The 20,234-nt window shown below is 41.6% G+C and overlaps 1 protein-coding gene across 1 annotated transcript in view; it reads right to left on the reverse strand.

The window, feature by feature from the left end:
• Window positions 1-20,234, reverse strand: part of LOC122561437 (dynein axonemal heavy chain 3-like) — a 466,282-nt gene that overhangs the window by 101,074 nt on the left and 344,974 nt on the right. Inside the window, exons 44-47 of the mRNA XM_043713180.1 lie at window positions 11,955-12,145; window positions 10,423-10,518; window positions 8,966-9,157; window positions 6,839-6,952 (exon numbers count right to left, since the gene is read on the reverse strand). Coding sequence (XP_043569115.1) covers window positions 6,839-6,952; window positions 8,966-9,157; window positions 10,423-10,518; window positions 11,955-12,145 — 593 coding nt within the window. The remainder of the gene's footprint in view (window positions 1-6,838; window positions 6,953-8,965; window positions 9,158-10,422; window positions 10,519-11,954; window positions 12,146-20,234) is intronic.

Genomic DNA, 20,234 nt, shown 5'->3' on the forward strand with positions numbered 1-20,234 from the left:
ACCACTGAATATCGCATTAGTCTGACCCTGCTCTCCCCTCACCCTTTAATATCCCACCCAGTTTAATCCCACTCTCCTCTCTCCCCTCGCTCTCTTTAATATGCTGCCCAGTCTAACCCTACACACCCGTTACTCCACGTCCCCTTTAATATCCCGCCTGACCTAATCCCATTCTCCCCCTCACTAGCCCCCACACTCAATCTATTCCAATCTGCTGCCCTTTGTCTAATCTCTGTAAATTTTGTTGAAATGACTGTTTTATAAAATTAATTGTTCTGACAAAACACTAAAGGTATTTGTATAGAATTTAGAAACACTGTGAGGCAGAAAATGATAGTCAGATTTGCATATAGGCCCCCAAACTGTAACAGTAACTATGAGCAACATTAATCTGCATTTAGATTGGGCAAATCAAATCAGTGACAATGTCATTGATGAATAATCCCTCGATAGCTTTCTGGACCAATATGTTGAAAAATTAATAGAGCACAGACCATACTAAATGGGGTATTCTGTAATGAGAAAAGAATGATTGGAAATCTAGTTGTGCAAGGTTTTGTGGGAAAGAGTGATCATATGACAACATCAAAGACCTGGGTACTGAATCTACATGAAAGGAAATTACAATGGTATGAGGGGTGCCTGTGATAAATTGGGGAATGTTACTTAAAGGGATTATGGTAGATAGACTATGACAAATATATAAGGAGTTCAATGAAGAACAGCAACAATTGGTCAGTTTTGTTTGGCGCAAATGTAAAAGGGTGGTCAAACCATGATTTACAAGGGAATTTATAGATAATATTCGATCCAAGGAAGGGGCATAAAAAGCAGCTGACCTAAGGACTGGGATAGGTTTAGCCTTTCAAAAAGGGATTGATTAAGAGTGAAAAATGGAGAACTTGTGGGGAACATACAAACTGACTGCAAAACTTTCTATAGGGATGTGAAGGTTGGTCAGGACCAATGTAGGTCGCTTGCAATTAGAAACAGGAGAAATTAGAATGGGGAACAAAGAGATGACAGACCAATTAACTACATATTTTCATTCTGCTTAAATAAAGGAGAACACAATTTATGTCCTAAAAATGTCAGGAAACACTGTGCCTCATGAGAGGAAAACAGCATAAGTTGGGAAATGGTGTTGGGGTAATTAATATGTGTTATGAATACAGGCATCAGGAGGCTGATTTGATTTGACTGTCTGTCTTCATGTTTTAACAATAGGGAGAAACAGGAGGGTGAATAATGGTATAGATTACTAAAGAAAAATTGGCAAATTATCGATGAGGAGGAAGCTTTTTCCTCGATGGATGATGCAATTGGGGACACACTGCCTACAATGCTGTGGAAACAAATTCAGTTGGAACTGTCAGTCAGAGGTTTGTAAACGACTCATTTGTGGAACCAATTTGAAGACTCTTTCAAAGGATATAAGCAGTCAGAGTGGACCAAATAGCTGAGTCTTGCCTTCCATAATTCAATTAGCATCCCTGTCTTTCAAAGATTAAAATTAATACTGGGTTGTATTTAGTATTGAATGTGTTCGTCCAGTGAATTTATTAGCAGCCTCAGTTTTTAAGTAGCTGGAGGCTGATTGCAATGTGAACCATTCCCACACAGTCTGTGTAAGTTACAACCGTTAAGCTGCCCAGCAGTTTGCACAGAATGAGACTTTCGAATCAAGAACTCTCACAGAAAAATAGAATAGAATAGCCTTGATTGTCACGTGCACTCAGATGAGTGCAGTGAAAAGTTTATAATGTCACCGCTTTGGTGTTATCTCAGGTACTGACTACCTAGATACAGATTCTTCAAATGTTTGTCACAGAATTGAAAGAGTAAAAAAGAACTTTAGCATAAGAATACAAGGTTTTAGAAAGTACTCAGCTCACTCAAAGACCAGAATAAGAATAAAAGTATCTTTAAAAAGTTCTCAAATTATAGTCCTATTCACTGAGACCGTGCCTGCTGGGATTCAGAACATGAAGACTCACTGCCTCCATGTACTGGGCTCACCACTGGGACTTGTCTTTCAGGTCAACGGGGCTTGGACTGCCTTCCGTCTGGACTCCAGCAGGATTTCCTGATGAAGGGCTTATGCCCAAAAGGTCGATTCTCCTGTTCATCGGATGCTGCCTGACTGGCTGTGCTTTTCTAACACCACTATTTTTCACTTGTTTCTGTTCTTTTAATAACGGTATAATTATCCCATGCTATTCTCAGTTCCAGTGTTTCTGTGGGACAATGCAATTCCATGTCCTCAATTGCAGTGTTACAGTGGATATTGAATATCATTCATTCAAGTTCCAGTACTTCAGTGGGATATTGAATATCACTATCCTCAGTTCCAGTGTTGCAGAGGGATATTGAATATCACTATCCTCAGTTCCAGTGTTGCAGAGGGATATTGAATATCCCTGTCCTCAGTTCCAGTGTTGCAGAGGGATATTGAATATCCCTGTCCTCAGTTCCAGTGTTGCAGTGAGATATTGAATATCGCTGTCCTCTGTTCCAGTGTGACAGTGGGATATTGAATATTCCTGTCCAGGGTTCCAGTGTTTTGGTGAGATATTGAATATCCCTGTCCTCAGTTCCAGTGTGACAGTGGGATATTGAATATTCCTGTCCAGGGTTCCAGTGTTGCAGTGAGATATTGAATATCCCTGTCCTCATTTCCAGTGCTGCACTGAAATACTGAATATCCCTGTCCTCATTTCCAGTCTTTCATTGGGATATTGAATATCGCTGTTCTCAGTTCCAGTATTGCAGTGAGATATTGAATATCCCTGTCCTCAGTTCCAGTGTTGCAGTGAGATAGTAAGTATCCCTGTCCAGGGTTCCAGTGTTTCGGTGAGATATTGAATATCTCTGTCCTCGGTTCCAGTGTTGCAGTGAGATATTGAATATCCCTGTCCTCATTTCCAGTGTTGCACTGAAATACTGAATATTCCTGTCTTTATTTCCAGTGTTGCAGTGAGATATAGAATATCGCTGTCCTCAGTTCCAGTGTTAAAATGGGATATTTAATATCCAAGTCCTCAGTTCTAGTCTTGTAGTGAGATTTCAAATATCCCTGTCCTAAGTTCCAGTGTTACAATGGGATATTGAATATCCCTATCCTCTGTCTCAGTGTTGCAGAGGGATATTGAATATCTCTGTCCTCAGTTCCTGTGATGCTGTGGGATATCGAATATCCTTGTCCTTATTTCCAGCGTTGCAGTGGGATATTGAATATCCCTGTCCTCAGTTCCAGTGTTTCTGTGGGATATTGAATATCCCTGTCCTCAGTTCCAGTGTTGCAGAGGGATATTGAATATCCCTGTCCTCAGTTCCAGTGTTGCAGACAGATATTGAATATCCCTGTCCTCAGTTCCAGTGTTGCAGAGGGATATTGAATATCCCTGTCCTGAATACCAGTTTTGCAGTGCGGTATTGAATATCCCTGTCCTCAGTTCCAGTGTTGCAGAGGGATATTGAATATCCCTGTCCTTAGTTCCAGTGTTGCAGTGAGATATTGAATATCTCTGTCCTCAGTTCCAGTGTTGCAGAGGGATATTGAATATCCCTATCCTCAGTTCCAGTGTTGCAGAGGGATATCGAATATCCCTGTCCTCAGTTCCAGTGTTGCAGAGGGATATAAAATATACCAATCCTGAATACCAGTTTTGCAGTGCGGTATTGAATATCCCTGTCCTCAGTTCCAGTGTTGCAGAGGGATATCGAATATCCCTGTCCTCAGTTCCAGTGTTGCAGAGGGATATTGAATATCCCTGTCCTCAGTTCCATGTTGCAGAGGGATATTGAATATCCCTGTCCTCATGTCCAGTGTTTCTGTGGGATATTGAATATCCCTGTCCTCAGTTCCAGTGTTGCAGAGGGATATTGAATATCTCTGTCCTCAGTTCCAGTGTTGCAGAGAGATATTGAATATCTCTGTCCGCAGTTCCAGTGTTGCAGAGGGATATTGAATATCCCTGTCCTCAGTTCCAGTGTTGCAGAGGGATATTGAATATCTCTGTCCTTGGTTCCAGTGTTGCAGTGAGATTTTGAATATCCCTGTCCTCATGTCCAGTGTTGCAGAGGGATATTGAATATCCCTATCCTCAGTTCCAGTGTTGCAGAGGGATATTGAATATCCCTGTCCTCATGTCCAGTGTTGCAGAGGGATATTGAATATCCCTGTCCTCAGTTCCAGTGTTGCAGAGGGATATTGAATATCCCTGTCCTCAGTTCCAGTGTTGCAGAGAGATTTTGAATATCTCTGTCCTCAGTTCCAGAGTTGCAGTGAGATTTTGAATATCCCTGTCCTCAGTTCCAGTGTTGAAGAGGGATATTGAATGTTAAGTGATGACCTGAACCTGCGTTTCAGTATTAATTGAGATGTCAAAAACTGAAACATGAGGACTTGATTTATCACTTTGGCCTTGTTTCACTGCAGTGCAATGGACTCATGGCTGACATTGATTGAAGTCCATCTATCTGCCTTCATCCCATATCCCGTAATACAAGGGACAACAATCAGTCTGTCAAACCTCACATGAAAATGTACCATGTTGACCTCGTATCACTTGTTGTTTCTGAACTTCACCTGTCCTTTGTGCTTCTGAATATCACTCAGGCCCTAATTTTTCGATTCTGCTCCTTAGTCCTCAGCTCCCTGACCAGCAGCAATAATTTCCCCCAGTTGACCCTATTGATCAGATGTCATCACAGTCTCCTGATGTAGTCTAACCAGAACTTTGACTCAGGATTGCCTGCCCTCTTAATGTTAAAAATCACACAACACCAGGTTATAGTCCAACAGGTTTATTTGGAAGCACTAGCTTTCAGAGCGCTGCTCCTTTGTCAGGTAACCAGTGGAGTAGACTCATTGGACACAGAAGTTATAGCAAAAAGCTCTTTGGGTGTCTTATTCTTTGTCCTATGATCCTGCCCCACTAGCTACCTGATGAAAGAGCAGTGCTCTGAAAGCTTGTACTTCCAAATAAACCTTTTGAACTCTAAACTGGTGTTGTGGAATTTTTATCTTTGTCCACCCCAGTCCAACACTGGCACCTCCAAATCATAGCTCTCAATATTGAGCCAGCATCCCATTGTTGATAATTTGCCCAATTTACCATGGATAATTTCTGTCTCATTCTATTGAAATCATTTTAATGCAAATATTGTCATTTTCTCAGTTTCTCCTTTCAACATTCTGTTGAACTGGATCGAATTATGATCACTGTGAGGGGAACATTCACATGTCATTAAACTGAGAACTCAGTCTATCTCACGTACCTTCACCTGATGTAGGGGCTGCACTCCAAAAGCTTGTGATTTCAAATAAACCTGTTGGACTATAACCTGGTGTCACTTGACCCCTGACTTTGTCCCTCCCAGTCCCACACTGGCACTTCCACATCAGTTCATCTCAGCCCTCATTACTGAATCAAACGTGGCCCATCTCTCTATGTCTACAAAATAAAGCTGCAGAAAATGATCACAAGCACACTTTTGGAATTTTGAACTCCGACGCTCTGCACATCCCAATCAATGTGAATGTGAACATTGTCCAGGAAATATTCTGCTTTTGTAGCAGAAAGGGAGGGATATTAAATTTCTCCTGTTTAACCTCAGTGTCATAGTTAATGAGCTATAACTTATTTCTGACTCTCACACATTAGAATATTTGCATTTATTGATAAAGGAATAGACTATAAATGTGAAAAAGTATTGCTGCAATGGTACAAGGCATTAGTGAGACTGTACCTAGAAACTGTGTACTATTTTAGTCTCCCAATTTGAGGAGGGGTGTAGTTGTTTTGGAGGCAGTTCCGAGGACTTTCAGAGAGAGGGGCTTGTCTTATAAAGAGAAATAGAGCCACTTAGATCTTGCTAGAGTTTAGCAAAATGAGAGGAAATCTAATTGAGGTATGTCGGATGCTAAAGGGGATTGACAAAGTAGACATAGAGAGGATGTTTCCTCATATGGGACAAGCTAGAAGGAGAGGTTATAGCTTTAGGATAAGAGGTGGTGGATTTAAATCAGAGATGAGGAAAAATTACTTCTCTCAAAGGGTAGTGAATCTGTGGAATTCATTCTCCAGAGTATGGTGGATGCCGGGACACTGAATAAATTAAAGGAGGAAGTATATACATTTTTAATTAGAAATGGGTAGAAGTGCTGTGGAGAGTAGGCAGGAAAGTGGAGTTGAGACCATAAGACATAGGAGTGGAAGTAAGGCCATTTGGCCCATCGAGTCCACTCTGCCATTCAGTCATTGCTGATGGGCCTTTCAATGCCACTTACCCGCCCTCTCCCCGTATCCCTTAATTCCTTGCGAGATTAAGCATTTATCAATCTCTGCCTTGAAGATGTTTAATGTCCCTGCTCCCACTGCACTCCATAGCAATGAATCCCACAGGCCCACCACTCAATCGCTAAAGAAATGTCTCCACATTTCTGTTCTAAATTGACCCCCTCTAATTCTAAGGCTGTGCCCACAGGTCCTAGTATCCCCTCCTGACGGAAACAATTTCCCAGTGTCCACTTTTCTAAGCCAGTTGAGATCAGCCATGATGGTATTAAATGGTGGAACAGGCTCAAGAGGCTGAATGGCCTACTCCTGCTCCTATTTCATATGTTCTTATGATCTTATTTATAAACTTTTGATGCTTATTAAATAACTCGGTGAAAAAATGCATAGCGCCTTTGACCAATTCTTTTAAAATAAATCAATAAAGATTTTGCACTCTCAGAGAAGTATCATTAAAGTATCAGTAATACCAGCAAATTAAAGTCAAACAATAATATTCAAACAACAAACAGTCACCTTCCAGAAAGAGCAATGACACTCTGGTGGAAATGTTTACATATGAACACAGCTTCATTCCGGATAGCTTGTGACATTTCAACATCATCCAGAAAATGGTTCGCCACTTTCTCTAAGGCATCCTCAGGCCAAGCCTGCAATATAGAAATGTGAAAGAGTACAACATGGATTTAAATCAATTCATAACACAATCTACTAGCAAAGTGAGAGTCAGTGTGAGAGAGAGAGAGTCAGTGCCATACAGAGAGTCAGTGTCAGACAGAGATCTTGCATCTTGGAAAGTCAAATGAAGGTAGGTGTTTCAAGGTAAATGGTAGGGCCTTTAGAAGTGTAGTGGAACAGAAGGACCTTGGCGTTTAGGTGCATGGTTCTCTGAAAGTGGCGTCACAGGTAGACAGGGCAGTGAAGGTGGTTTTTTGTCACATTGGCATTGAGTTTAGAAGTTGGGAAGTTATATTGTAGTTATACAGGACATTGGTGAGGCCGCACTTGGAGCATTGTGTTCAGTTTTGGTCACCTTGCTATAGGAAGGATGTTATTAAACTGGAAATGGTGCAGATGAAATTTACAAGGATGTTGCCAGGACTCAAGGCAGAGGTTGGAGAAGCTAGGACTTTTTTCTGTAGAGCATAGGAGACTGAGGGGGGGATCTTATAGAAGTGTATAAGGTCAAGAGAGGCATGGATAGTGAGAGAGATAAATTTCAGGTTGTCAAGTGTATGTTGATTTTAACGAATGTAAAAGGTCTTTTAAGAAATAGTTTTAAGCTAAGAAATTACTTTGAGTGTTGTAGCTGACCACACACAAAATAAAAAAGTGGCAGGGGCATTTCGCAATAAGCTCATAGTTTGTAGGTCCGCGTTTAGAATTATCAAGATAGTAAAGGATGATCTCAGAAGTCAGAAGGTTAGATAAGAGGAACTGGACAAAATAACAGGAAGGCTGTAACGAACAAGGACAGCCAAATAAGGCAGATTTAAAGAAAAACAAGTGAGGTAATTAATAAGTATGATAGGCTTGGGCTTGGGTGCAGGGAATTATCAAATGAAGGAATAACGGACGCAAGTAATAACTAAATAAGGGGATAGAATGAAATAGACACTTATGATAGGTTTATTGCTCAGTGTAGGGGTGTCGAGAGACCCCTCAGAAAAGTATAAAAAGCTCTGTATTTTACTGTCGGGTGTGTCTCTCCTCATACAGCCACCCATCTTGCAAGATGTTCAAATAAATGTCCTGCTTCAGAACTCTTTGACTGGGACTGAGAATTATTGATGAAGTGGGGTTCATTTCTCACAATAGGGTGAATGCACTCAGTCTTTTTGCTAGGGTTTGGGAAGGAAGGACTAGAGGGCATCAGTTTAAGGTTAGAGGGGAAAAAATAAAAGGGAACCTGAGGGCCAACGTTTTTACACGGAGGGTAGTACGCATATGGAATGAGCTGCCAACAGAAGAGGTTGAGGCGGGTACGTTAACAATATTTAAAAGGTATTCGGACAAATACATGGATAGGAAAGCATTAGAAAGATATGGGCCAAGTGCAGGGAAATGGGGTTAGCGTTCATGGACATTTTGGTCAGCATGGACCAGTTTGGACCAAAGGGCCTGTCTCCATGCTGTTGGAATCTATGACTCTATGAGGTAGTGGTGGAAGTGAGCACAATTTTGTCATTTAAGAAGCATGTAGACAGGTACATGGATGGGATAGTTATGGGGGTTTATGGACCAAATGCAGACAAATGGGACTGGTTTAGGTTGTGAAAACTGGGTGGCATGGGCAAGTTGGGCGGAAGGGCCTGTTTTCATGCTGTACACCTCTATAACCTTCCGACAGAATGAAGCTATTCAGCAACTCTTGCTCTTTGCAACAAGCTTCCTGTCTGATGTGCAGCTCCATTTATCCTCTGGAACTCGCAGGAAAACATATTGAAACTTTCCACTCACAAAACAGTCTAATTATAAGGTGGAATATTAAAAAGTGCATTGTGGCCAAGTATTCGGCCATTCTATCTCAGTTCAAGACTGTTGCAAATACCTTTGGTGAAGAAATATAAATACATCTGTAAAGTTTACTCCAACAGAAAGCTTTCAGATAACAATTGCTGTGGCCCATTACTCTTTGTTTATAAGTATTGAAACAGAGTTACCTGGAACCAGTCAATGGTGCAGCAGTTAATCAGAGCTGGGAAGTGCCGCAGATGGTTCCGGAATGCCTCACCGATTGGGCTGAATACCAGCATCAGGTGCAGGTTTTGCTGAATCCTCTCGGTGAATTTGCTGTATGGATTGGTGGGTGAAAGCTCTAGCTTCACTTTGCCAGCTGGTGCAAGCTGGGTCATCTGGCCGGGAGAGAACGTTAGCATCAAATAACCCGAGGGACACAGGCACACCTGTGATGTTAGTGCTCATCGTTCAAACATAAGCATGTTCAGAATATTGTCACTCTGATACACTGACAGCAACATTTCCAAAACAGCTCTCTGATCTCAAGATGGCCTGTACACTTCACACCACTTCACATTTGAAATGTTTGGGCACAGATTGCAAGCATTCACAAACAAGGAAGGTGATAAATGGTCAGAGCATCAATTGGAATGATGTGGATTGCATGGTAAATATTGTCCAGAAAATTTGCAGAAAGCCAACTCCCTCCTCGAATCTCATGATGGGATCCTTCAACACTACCTGGGAGGTTCAGTAGGGCCTCATGTAACAATCCTAATTAAGGACAGCACCTCTGAGGTAACCCTAACTCTTGACTCTAATCTTAATGCTAAAGGAATTATCATCATTACTGCACTCCCTCAGTGTCTCACTCCCTCACTGCAACATTCCCTTAGTGTCTCACTCCCTTAGTGTCTCACTCCCTCAGTGTCTTACTCCCTCACTGAGACACTCCCTAAGTGTCTCACTCCCTCACTGTGACTCTCCCTAAGTGTCTCACTCCCTCACTGTGACTCTCCCTCAGTGTGGCATTCTGCAAATATCTCACTCCCTCAGTGTGGCACTTCCTCACTGCGGCGCTCCCTTGATATGATACTCCTTCATTACAGCACTCTCTCAATTCGACACTCCTTAATGTGATGCTCCCTCATTGTAACATTCCATCACAGCAACAGTCCCCCAGTGCATCAGTTCCTCAAGGGAAGCGTGAATGGAGGGGAGAATGAGTGAATGGAGTGGAGAGTGAATAGTGGGAGGATGAGTGAATGAATGGAAGGGGGAGTAAGTGAATGGAGGGGGGAGTGAATGAATTGAGGGGCCAGTGAGTGAATGGAGGGGGATGAATGAATGGAGGGGATAGTAAGTCAGTGATTGGAAGGGGGAAGTGATTGATTAGAGGGGTGAAGTAAGTGGGCGAATGAATGGAGGAGTGAACACTTGAATGGTGGAGGCATTGAGTGACTGTGAGATTGAATGAATGATGGGGATTGTGTGAATAGAGGTGACAACGAGTAATTGGAGGGCTGGGGTGATGAGTGAAATGTACAGTCACAGTTGCGCAAGCCACAGCTTTACGAAATTAGCTCACCAATCCGTCTCAAAGGAAAGAAACCTGCAGTCAGTCCCAAGAAATGGTTCTGATGTTGAGACAAACACCTACCTTTTCAATGATGATTCGCTTCTCCTCATTATCATACAGGTTGGGAATGTCCCCGGTGTTGAGAATCATGCTAATGTCTTCAAGAAAGGCTTCATCCTGATGGAAAACAGTGATGAGGAGAACTGCAGACTTTGAAACTGAAGATTATTCATTCCTAGCCATTCTCTGGATGTGGCATCATTGGTGAGGGCTGGCATTTATTGGCCAATTAAAGCCTTGAGGAGATGGCAGCAAGATGCCTTCCTCAGCTATAGCACTGGTCAGAGAACGGCTAAAAATCAAATACATCGCATCATACAGTACAGAAGAGGACTTTCAGTCTGTACCACCAAAGCCACACTAAATCTAAACTCGTCCCACTTCCCAGCACTGGGCCCATAGCTCTGAATGTTATGACACAGCAAATGCCCTTCCAAATATTTTTTAAATGTTGTGGGCTCACCTGCCTCAACTACCCTCACTACCCTCTGGGTGAAGAAGATTTTTCTCAAATCCTCTCCAAACTACCAGTCTTTTACTTTAAAATTATATCCCCTTGTGACTCACCTTTCAACTAAGGGAAACAACTGCTTTCCATTAACCTTTTCTATGCCCCTCATGAGCTTATACACCTCTGTTAGGTTCCATTTCACCTTCTTTGTTCCAAAGGAAACATCCTGAGCTTTTCAAGCCTCTCTCTATTGCTGAAATGCTCCTTTCCATAGAGGTGACAATGAGTAATTGGAGGGCTTCTCCTCCACCCTCCTCCAATCCATCACACCTTTCCTATAGCGTAGTGATCAGAACTGCACACAGTACTCTAGCTGTGACCTAACCAAAGTCTTATACAGCTCCAAAATAACCTTCTGCTCTTATAATTATGCCTTAGCAATAAAAGCAAGAGTCCAGAATGCCTTCCTAACTACACTCTTAAAGTGTGTCCTGCCACCGTCATGGATCTGTGGACAGGCAACCCAAATCCCACTGTTCCTTCGAGATTCCCAATGTCCCGATATTCATTGAGTACCCCACTATCTTATTCCTTTTAACAAAGTGCATTACCTCACATTCATCAGGGTTACATTCCATCTGCCATCTGACCAATCTGTTTACATCCTCTTGTAACCTAACACCTTTCTCCTCACTGTCCACCACCCCACCAATGCTGTGCTCAATCATTTTACATCTGGCCAGACTGGAGATGCCACTTTGCTTCCCCTACCTGAAAAGACATGAATAAACCAGCCGGCTTTTACAACAAACCAAATTCATGGTCACTTTTACACATTTTACTGTCAGATTTTACATAACCAATTTTAATAAACTCACAGTTTCCAGGTTACAATAGAGTGGCACATTTGATACGTGTAACTCTGGGAGGGTACTGTCTGAAAGCCATCTTCGGTTTAGGCTTGAGAGGTCTGTATTTAATATTTGGAAGGTAGCAGGACACACAGAGGAAATGAAAGATTGAAAGAGGCCAAACCGATGTTGGGGAGTGGGATTTGGAGAAGTACCGCAAATGGATTCTGTGTGGCCATCCCAGTTGATACCTTGATCTGATGGTCGGCAAATAGGAAGACGGTCGGAGTGCCATTCTGCCCAGCTCCACGTAACACCTTCTTCAGATCTTCCTTCCACTCGGACAGTGTGTATGTTTTCTGAATACTGACTTGGAAGACCTCGGTTTCAGCCATGAATGCAGTGAGCCTTGTTGCTGACTGTCTCCCACTCCCCCCGATCCCTGCCATTGATAACACAAGCAAGTATTATCCAACAACACATCCAGATTTGTGAATGAGTGATTGGTCCATCATTCCATAATTAAACATCGAGGTGCTCTGCAAAAGGAAAGCTTTCTGTGACATTTTTCTGTGTGAGTGAGGAAACCTCATGGAGAAAACTACTTTACAGCAGTTTTATAGCAGCTACAAGTCTGCATACATTCTTGACTGAACATTGACGCACACAAGACATCTTTCTTTCTAAAATTAATTGGCATGTGAAGCATTTTGAGAAAAATGATTTTAGATACACATTTAAAAACATCACTACCTCTCATATTAAAGGCACAGCAGCAGAATCGGGCAGCCATTGTTTTGCAACTTATTATGTTTATTTGGGGAGGCACAAATAGCAGGACAGTAGACAAATGTAACCCCCAGTGCGTGAGGGAGATTACTCCATTGTGGGGCCCAGGTTCAATCAATGGCCTTAGGACCTCAGAGCATATTAATGAAGCACCATTCTTCCCAAACCTCTTCCTGGTCTGAGCTCACTTTAATATCTCAGACATTCTGTAACCCCAGAGTTAATGTTTGAGGAGAGTGGAGAGCTAGCAGAACAGCAAGGTGAAGATATGGTTTGACTCAGAGAGCTTAAAACTGCTGAGTTCAACCTGAAAAGTTTGAGAAACCACCATTTTACAGAACTTTGAGAAGATTTGTAACTCAGGTTGAGGTTCTAAACGAACCTTCTCGCTCAGTGAGCAAACCTACATCCATTTTACAGAATGTTGCAGCAGCAATTAAGCCTGAGAGAACAGATGGTCAAACCACTTCCACTTGTGTGTTATTGCTGTAAGAGTTGTGTTGCTTTAAGAGCCGATATGCGAAAGAGCAAAAGATCAGGATTGAAATCACATGACCAACGGTATGTGCAGTCCAACAGAAGCAAGCTAGAAGTGGGATGAATACATTGTTATCTGTAACTGCAAATTGCAGTCCAAGCTGTTAAATAAACCTCAAGGGACTTTCAATTAAACTGAATCCAAACTATTTAAGCTGTGCCACATACCAATAACACAAGAAATACGACATGGTGATTAGAAGTGCTTTTCCTTAAAAACCAAGTATTAGTTAGAAAACTTCCGACAAGGTTTAAAACAACATTTACAATTGGACTGCTGAAAAAAGTCGCTATGGGAACTGTTTTATGAGCCTGATCAGGCAGAATTGGTTTTAAATTGGGTCATAAAAGTATGCATCAAAAATATTTCAAAAGCAAAATTAATGATGCAACTGCACTGCTGAATACAGCAAGATGAACATAATTTCCCCACATATTGGTAGAATTTCCAAAAGACAGGGAGCATCAGAAAGATTCCCTAGCATGAATTGGAAGGCCTCAGATCTCCTGTATGTTGTTAGGCTTTTTTTTAAAAATGGAATTTTTAGATTCAGTGTTTACAGAACCAGATAAATAAGCAGTGAAAACAAAGGTAGCCATTGGAAAGGAGGTGTTGTATAGTCTCAACACTTCAGACATTTGCATCTTGTTTTAAGATGACCAGAGATCAGCTTGATGTAGAAGTAAACTTTAGAATTCTAGGGTTGATGCCTTAAAAGTAACAGTCACAAGAATTAATTAATCAGTTTGTTAGGTGCTATGACAAGGGCAGGGCCAATTTTTCAGAAACTGAGCTGACTATGGAGTAATAGAACTGGTGACAGCATTAATGCTCATCAATATGTTCCATAAAGATCCATTGCAGAAAAAAAGATCATGACACATAAACATTGCTTAAAGACGTCAGGGTCATTGCCTCAAAACATCTCCAAGTATTAGGTACAGTTAGCAGATTTGGGGCAGTAGTCAGGATTCAGAAAGCACATTGCATGGACTGTTGCAGTAAAAATGAAGCTGTCCTGCACTCCAGGATCTCTGCAGGTCATTTAGAGAGGAAGGACATTGGCCAGACCTATGCAAGAAATCTACTTGCAGAGAGCCAGAGGCTACAATTGGAGACCCCTAAACAGAAAGCATGTTCTGCAACAACAGAACCTGCTGCATAAATACAACAATGTGTGAGATTTGTAGTAAGACAGGCTAGGGCCAAGATTCAGAGTGGGAGAACCTTTGACCAGATAGTGAACAGGTTGTTAACATTGTGAATGTGACAAATTGTACAGCTGAAGTCAAAGAAGTATAGGATAGTCCCAATTAGCATCAAATACCAGAAGAGTACACCGGCAAACATACACTGAGGATCAAAGTCAAGAGGTGATCTTGGATTGGATGTTATAGAATCCAGATGGGTAGAAGTAAGAAATAACAAGGGGAAGAAGACACTGGTGGAAATAGACTATAGGCTCCTAAACAGTGGCTATGCTGTAGGACAGCAAATAAATCAAGAGATAATGAGGCCATGTAAATAAGGCAGTATATTAATAATTAATGACGTTAATCTTCATGCAGATTGGGGAAATCAAATTGGCAATAAGGAAGAATTCATTGAGCATACTTGGGAGTTTCCTGGAACAATATGTTGCCGATCTAACCATCAATCAGCTATTTTAGACATGAGGCAGTTTCAATAAATGATATCAAAGCAAAAGATCCTCTTGGGAACAGTGACCATAACATGGTAGAATTTAGTCTTCAGTTTGAGATTGAGAAATCTCATCAGAAACAATACCACCTGCAAATTCCTTTCCCAACCCACAACCTCTACTATCTAGAAGGACAAGGGCAGCAGATACATGGGAACACCATGCCCTGCAACTTCACCTCCAAGCATATTACCATCCTGACTTGGAAGTACATTGTCATTACTTCATTGTTGCTGGGTCAAAATCCTGGAATTAACTCCCTAACAGCATTGTGTGTTTATCTGCAGCGTAAGGATTGCAACGGATTAAGAAGGCAGCACACCACCACCTTCTCAAGGACAACTCGGGATGATTAATAAAATACTGGCCAGCCAGTAATGCCCATGTCTCACAAGTGAATAAAAACGTGCTCAGCTGAAATAAGGGTAAATACACAGATATAAAAGCAGAGTTGACTGGGATGAACTGGGAAAAGAATTTAACAGAAAAAATGTTTAAGAAAATTGTTCCTGGCTCACAGTCAAGAGGAGGAAATATTCTAGGATGGGAATAAACCTAACAGGGAAGTTAAGGACAACAACAAATTGGAAGAAGAGAAACATTGTGGAAAATATTGATTGCAAACCTGAGGGTTTGGAGCATTTTTAAAAACTGATAAAAGACAACCAAAAACAAGAGCTTCTTTAAATTCATTAAAAGAAAGAGATTAGCCAAAGTGAGCATGGGCCCCTTAGAGAATGAGGCTGGGGAAGTAATAATAGGGTAAGAGGAAATAGCGAAGACGTTGAATTAATACTTTACACCAGTTTTTATGGTAGATGTTACTAATAGCAGTCCAAAAATGTTATTTCCAAAAAAATCCAGATTCATATTGAATTGTTAAGGATTTGACAGGATAAATGCTGAGAGGATGTTTCTTGGGAGAGCCTGGGAAAGCCTGGGACCATAGACTCGGAATAAAGAGGCACCGATTTCTTCTCTTAGAATGTTGTGAGTCTTTGGAACTTCTTGCCACAGAGTGCTGTGGGGGCACAGTCCTTGTGCATACTTAAGGTTGAGCTAGATAGATTTTCAATCAGTCAGGAAATCAAGGGTTATGGGGAAAGGGCAAGAAAGTAGAAGTAAGGAATGTTGGATTAGCTGTGATCCTAATGAATCATGGAGCAGCTCGAGGGGTTGAATGGCCTACTCTCGTTCTTAGTTCTTATGATCTTTAATATTAAATAATCAAATGGCTAAATTCAGAGGGTGGGACAGAGGGCTAAAATTCATTAGAATGCAATGCATCCTAGGATGTTAAGAATTAGATTCAGAGATTTTGGATGCATTGGTAATAATCTTCCAGAAATCCTTAGATTCTAGAAACATCCCAGAGGAGTGGAAAACCGCCAATGTAATGTGTTAGCTTAACGTCTGTTATTTGGAAAACGTTAGAATCCCTAATAAAGGATATTTTAGCAGAACACTTACATATACTTACAAATTTGTGGGCGGCACAGTGGCAGGCACGGTGGCACAGTGGTTAGCACTGCTGCCTCACAGCGCCGGGTCTGGGTGAGTTGCGCTTCGGCGGGTCGGTGTGGACTTGTTGGGCCGAAGGGCCTGTTTCCACACTGTAAGTAATCTAATTTAAATACATGACGTAATCAGGTAAATCAACATGGCTTCCTGAAGGGGATGTCATGCCTGACAACCCTATTATACTCCTTTGAGGATGTAACAAACAGGATAGATAAAGGGAAACCACTAGGTATAATATATTTGAATTTCCAAAAGTTGTCACACATGAGGTTACTTAATAAGATGAGAGCCCATTGTATTGGGGTAATATGTTAGCATGGATACACGATTGGCTAACTAATAGAAGACAGAGAGTTGGGATAAAATGGTGCAGTTTCAGGATGGCAACCTGTAACTAATGGTGTGCCACAGGGATCAGTGCCTGGACCACAATTATTTACAATTTATATTAATGACTTGGATGAGGAAAATGAAGGTGCTACCACTAGGTTTGTAGATGGCACAAAAACAGGTGGGAAGGCACACTGAGGCAGCATAGTGGCTCAGTGGTTAGCACTGCTGCCTCACAGCGCCAGGGACCCGGGTTCAATTCCCGACTCAGGCAATTGTCTGTGTGGAGTTTGCACATTCTCCCAGTGTCTGCGTGGGTTTCCTCCGGGTGCTCCGGTTTCCTCCCACAGTCCAAAGATCTGCAGGTCAGGTGAATTGGCCATGCTAAATTGCCTGTAGTGTTAGGTGCATTCAGTCAGGGGTGAATGTAGGGGAATGGGTCTGGGTAGATTGCTCTCCGGAGGGTCGGTGTGGATTTGTTGGGCTGAAAGGCCTGTTTCTACACTGTAGGGAATCTAAAAAAAGTTGTGAGGATGATACAAAACATCTGCACACAGAGAGAGAGAGAGAGAGAGGTTAAGCCAGTGGGTAGAATCTTGGAAGATGGAATCTAATATGGGAAAATATGAGGTTATACACTTTAGCAGGAAGAACAGAGGAGCTGAATATTACTTAAATGAAGAAAGACTGCAGAAAGCCACAGCACAAAAAGATTTGGGAGTCCTCATGCATGAATCGCAAAAAAACTAGCATCCAAGTTTAGTGGATGAAAGGGAGGCAACTGGAATGTTGGCCTTTATTTCAAAGACAATAGAATATAAAAGTAGGGAGGTGTTGCTCATGAGATTCCATCCCAAGTCCCTTCATACAACATTGCAACAGATTTATTAATTATGCAAGGCAACAATTTGCTCTTTTCTAAAAAATTTTAATTGTCAGTCAAAAGGCAGACAATAGTGCAATATTCAGATTATATCTGACAATGAGCCACAATAGACATGCAGACTTTCCAGGGCCATGCATGCTAAATGGGAACAGAGCATGTGAAATTGTCACCAGATTATCCCAGGCTCAACTTGCTTGCTAAGCAAATGGCTTACAATGTTAAAAGTACTTCGCATGAAGTTCAGGGAAACAAAACAGGATTTTCATATTGCTATGCTATACTTGAGAACTATTTACTCGAATTCTATGAAGACATTTTGAGCATGGTCAACAACGGGAACCCAGTAGATGTGGTGCATCTAGATTTCCAAAAGGCATTCAATAAGGTGCTGCACAACAGGCTGCTGCATAGGATAAAGATGCATGGCATTACAGGTAATGTATTAGCATGGATAGGGGATTGGTTAACTAACAGGAAGCAAAGAGTGGGGATAAATTAATGCTACTCTGGTTGGCGATCAGTGACTAATGGTGTGTTGGGACCACAACTATTCACAATTTACATAGATGATTTGGAATTGAGGACCATGTGTAGTATGTCAAAGTTTGTGGATGACACTAAGCTGAATTGTAGAGTGAAGTGTGCAGAGGACTGTGTAAGTTTGCAGAGAGACATAGAAAGTTTAAGTGAGTGAGCAAAGGTCAGGCAGATGGAGTACAATGTTAATAAATGTGAAGTCATCCATTTTGGTAGGAATAACATTAAAAAGGACTATTACTTGAATGGTAAGAAATTGCAGCATGCTGCTGTGCAGAGGGACCTGGGTGTCCTTGTGGATGAATCACAGAAGGTTGATCTGCAGGTGCAAGAAAGCAAATGGAGTTTTGTCCTTCATTGCTAAAGGGATTGAATTTAAAAGCAGGGAGGTAATGTTGCAGCTGTACAAGGTGCTGGTGAGGCCACATCTGGAGTACTGTGTGCAGTTTTGGTCTCCTTGCATGAGAAAGAATATACTGGCACTGGAAGGGCTGCAGAGGAGTTTCACTAGGCTGATTTGTGTTGAGGGAGTTGGCTTATGAGGAGAGACTGATTAGATTGGGATTATATTCATTGGAATTTAGAAGAATGAGGGGGTTCTTACAGAACATGTAAAATTGTGAAGGGAATAGATCAGATAGAAGTAGAGAGAGGTTCCCACTGGCAGGTGAAAATAGAACTAGAGAGCATAGCCTCAAGATTAGAGGATGCAGATTTCGGACTGAATTGAGAAGGAACTTCTTCACCCAGAAGGTTGTGAATCTGTGAAATTCCCTGCCCAGTGAAGTAGTTGAGGCTTCCTCATTGAGTGTTTTTAAAGCTAAACCTTTTGAACAGTAAAGGAATTAAGAGTTATGGTGACAGGGCGGGTAAGTGGAGCTGAGGCCATGAAAAGATTGGCCCTGATCTTATTGAATGGCAGAGTGGATCTAAAGGGCCAGATGGCCTCCTCCTACTCCTGGTTCTTAATTTCTCATGCTATTCCTTTGGATATGGGCTTATCCAGCTGCAGAGATCATCTCTGGAAGACAAGTAATTGCCTGTTCAAGTTCTCAGAATTACTAGACAAATTTCTCGCAAAACAATGGAGACTGAAGATGGTACATGATCAATATGCAGGTGTGGAACTGCCTGATCGGCAGGTAGGACAGAAAGCAGAGTCCTCCATCCTCTATAGAGAAAACAATGTCATTCAAAATGTACAACGAACCTAAAAAGTCACAACATTGAGGAGAAACAGAAGTCAACACAGGGAACCATTCAGTGCTCCAATTGTGTACAAAACATAATACACTGATACATTCCAAACTCCGACGTACTGTGAATCGAGACACCTGAGCGTGAAGCCTAAATCTCCAGAAGATTATAGCATCACAATATCCATAAGAATCATCAAACCACTTATACAGTGTAACAGAATCTTCAGCTCCTAGATGTTTCAATTGATGTTTTTGTATAAATAATTTTGCAACTACCCTAAGGTATGGTATATTTACTCATTTTCTGTAATTTTATATTGGAAAAATAAGGGATGTTTCTTATTGCTTTGACAGCTGTGTCGACTTAAAATCTGGTTATGCTATTGGGCCAAGGACCCAGGGTGGAATCACATAATCAACTGCCACATGAAGTCAAATAGAGCATGTTAAAGTCAGGATGCTCTTGTAGTTGTCCATAACTGCAAACTTGTAGTGTGATCTGTCAAAAATAAACTTGTCTGAGATTCTTCAGAAAACTGAATCCACACTATTTATTTAATCTAACTCACCAATAACACAAGAAATATGACAGAAATAACCCATAGGTTTAAAGAGGTCTCAATCTGAGCTCCATGGCTGCTATTGTTACCCCAGAATGCAAGTCCCCAAAATCTCATCCCAGAACCTCATTGGGGTCATTACCCACAGTTTGGAATCCTCATCCTACATGGTGCTTAAGGGCCTCTTGGAAAACATTGCCAGTGGTCAGTGGATTAGATAGTGAGCTGTTTTACCTGTAACACCAATAAACAAGCTAGTTTTCTAGAATGTATTTACACATTGAGACAAAATCAGGAGAGATCCTCCTATCTGCCCAATAACTCTCAAGAACCTCTGGTCATTGACTGGAACTTTACCAACCTCCTCCCTCCCTCCCCCTCCCAATATACACACACAGACACAGACACATAGACACACACACAGACACACACAACACACACAGACAGACTCACACACACACACACACAC

This window comes from Chiloscyllium plagiosum, chromosome 23 (assembly GCF_004010195.1).
Source record: "Chiloscyllium plagiosum isolate BGI_BamShark_2017 chromosome 23, ASM401019v2, whole genome shotgun sequence".
Lineage (NCBI taxonomy): Eukaryota > Metazoa > Chordata > Chondrichthyes > Orectolobiformes > Hemiscylliidae > Chiloscyllium > Chiloscyllium plagiosum.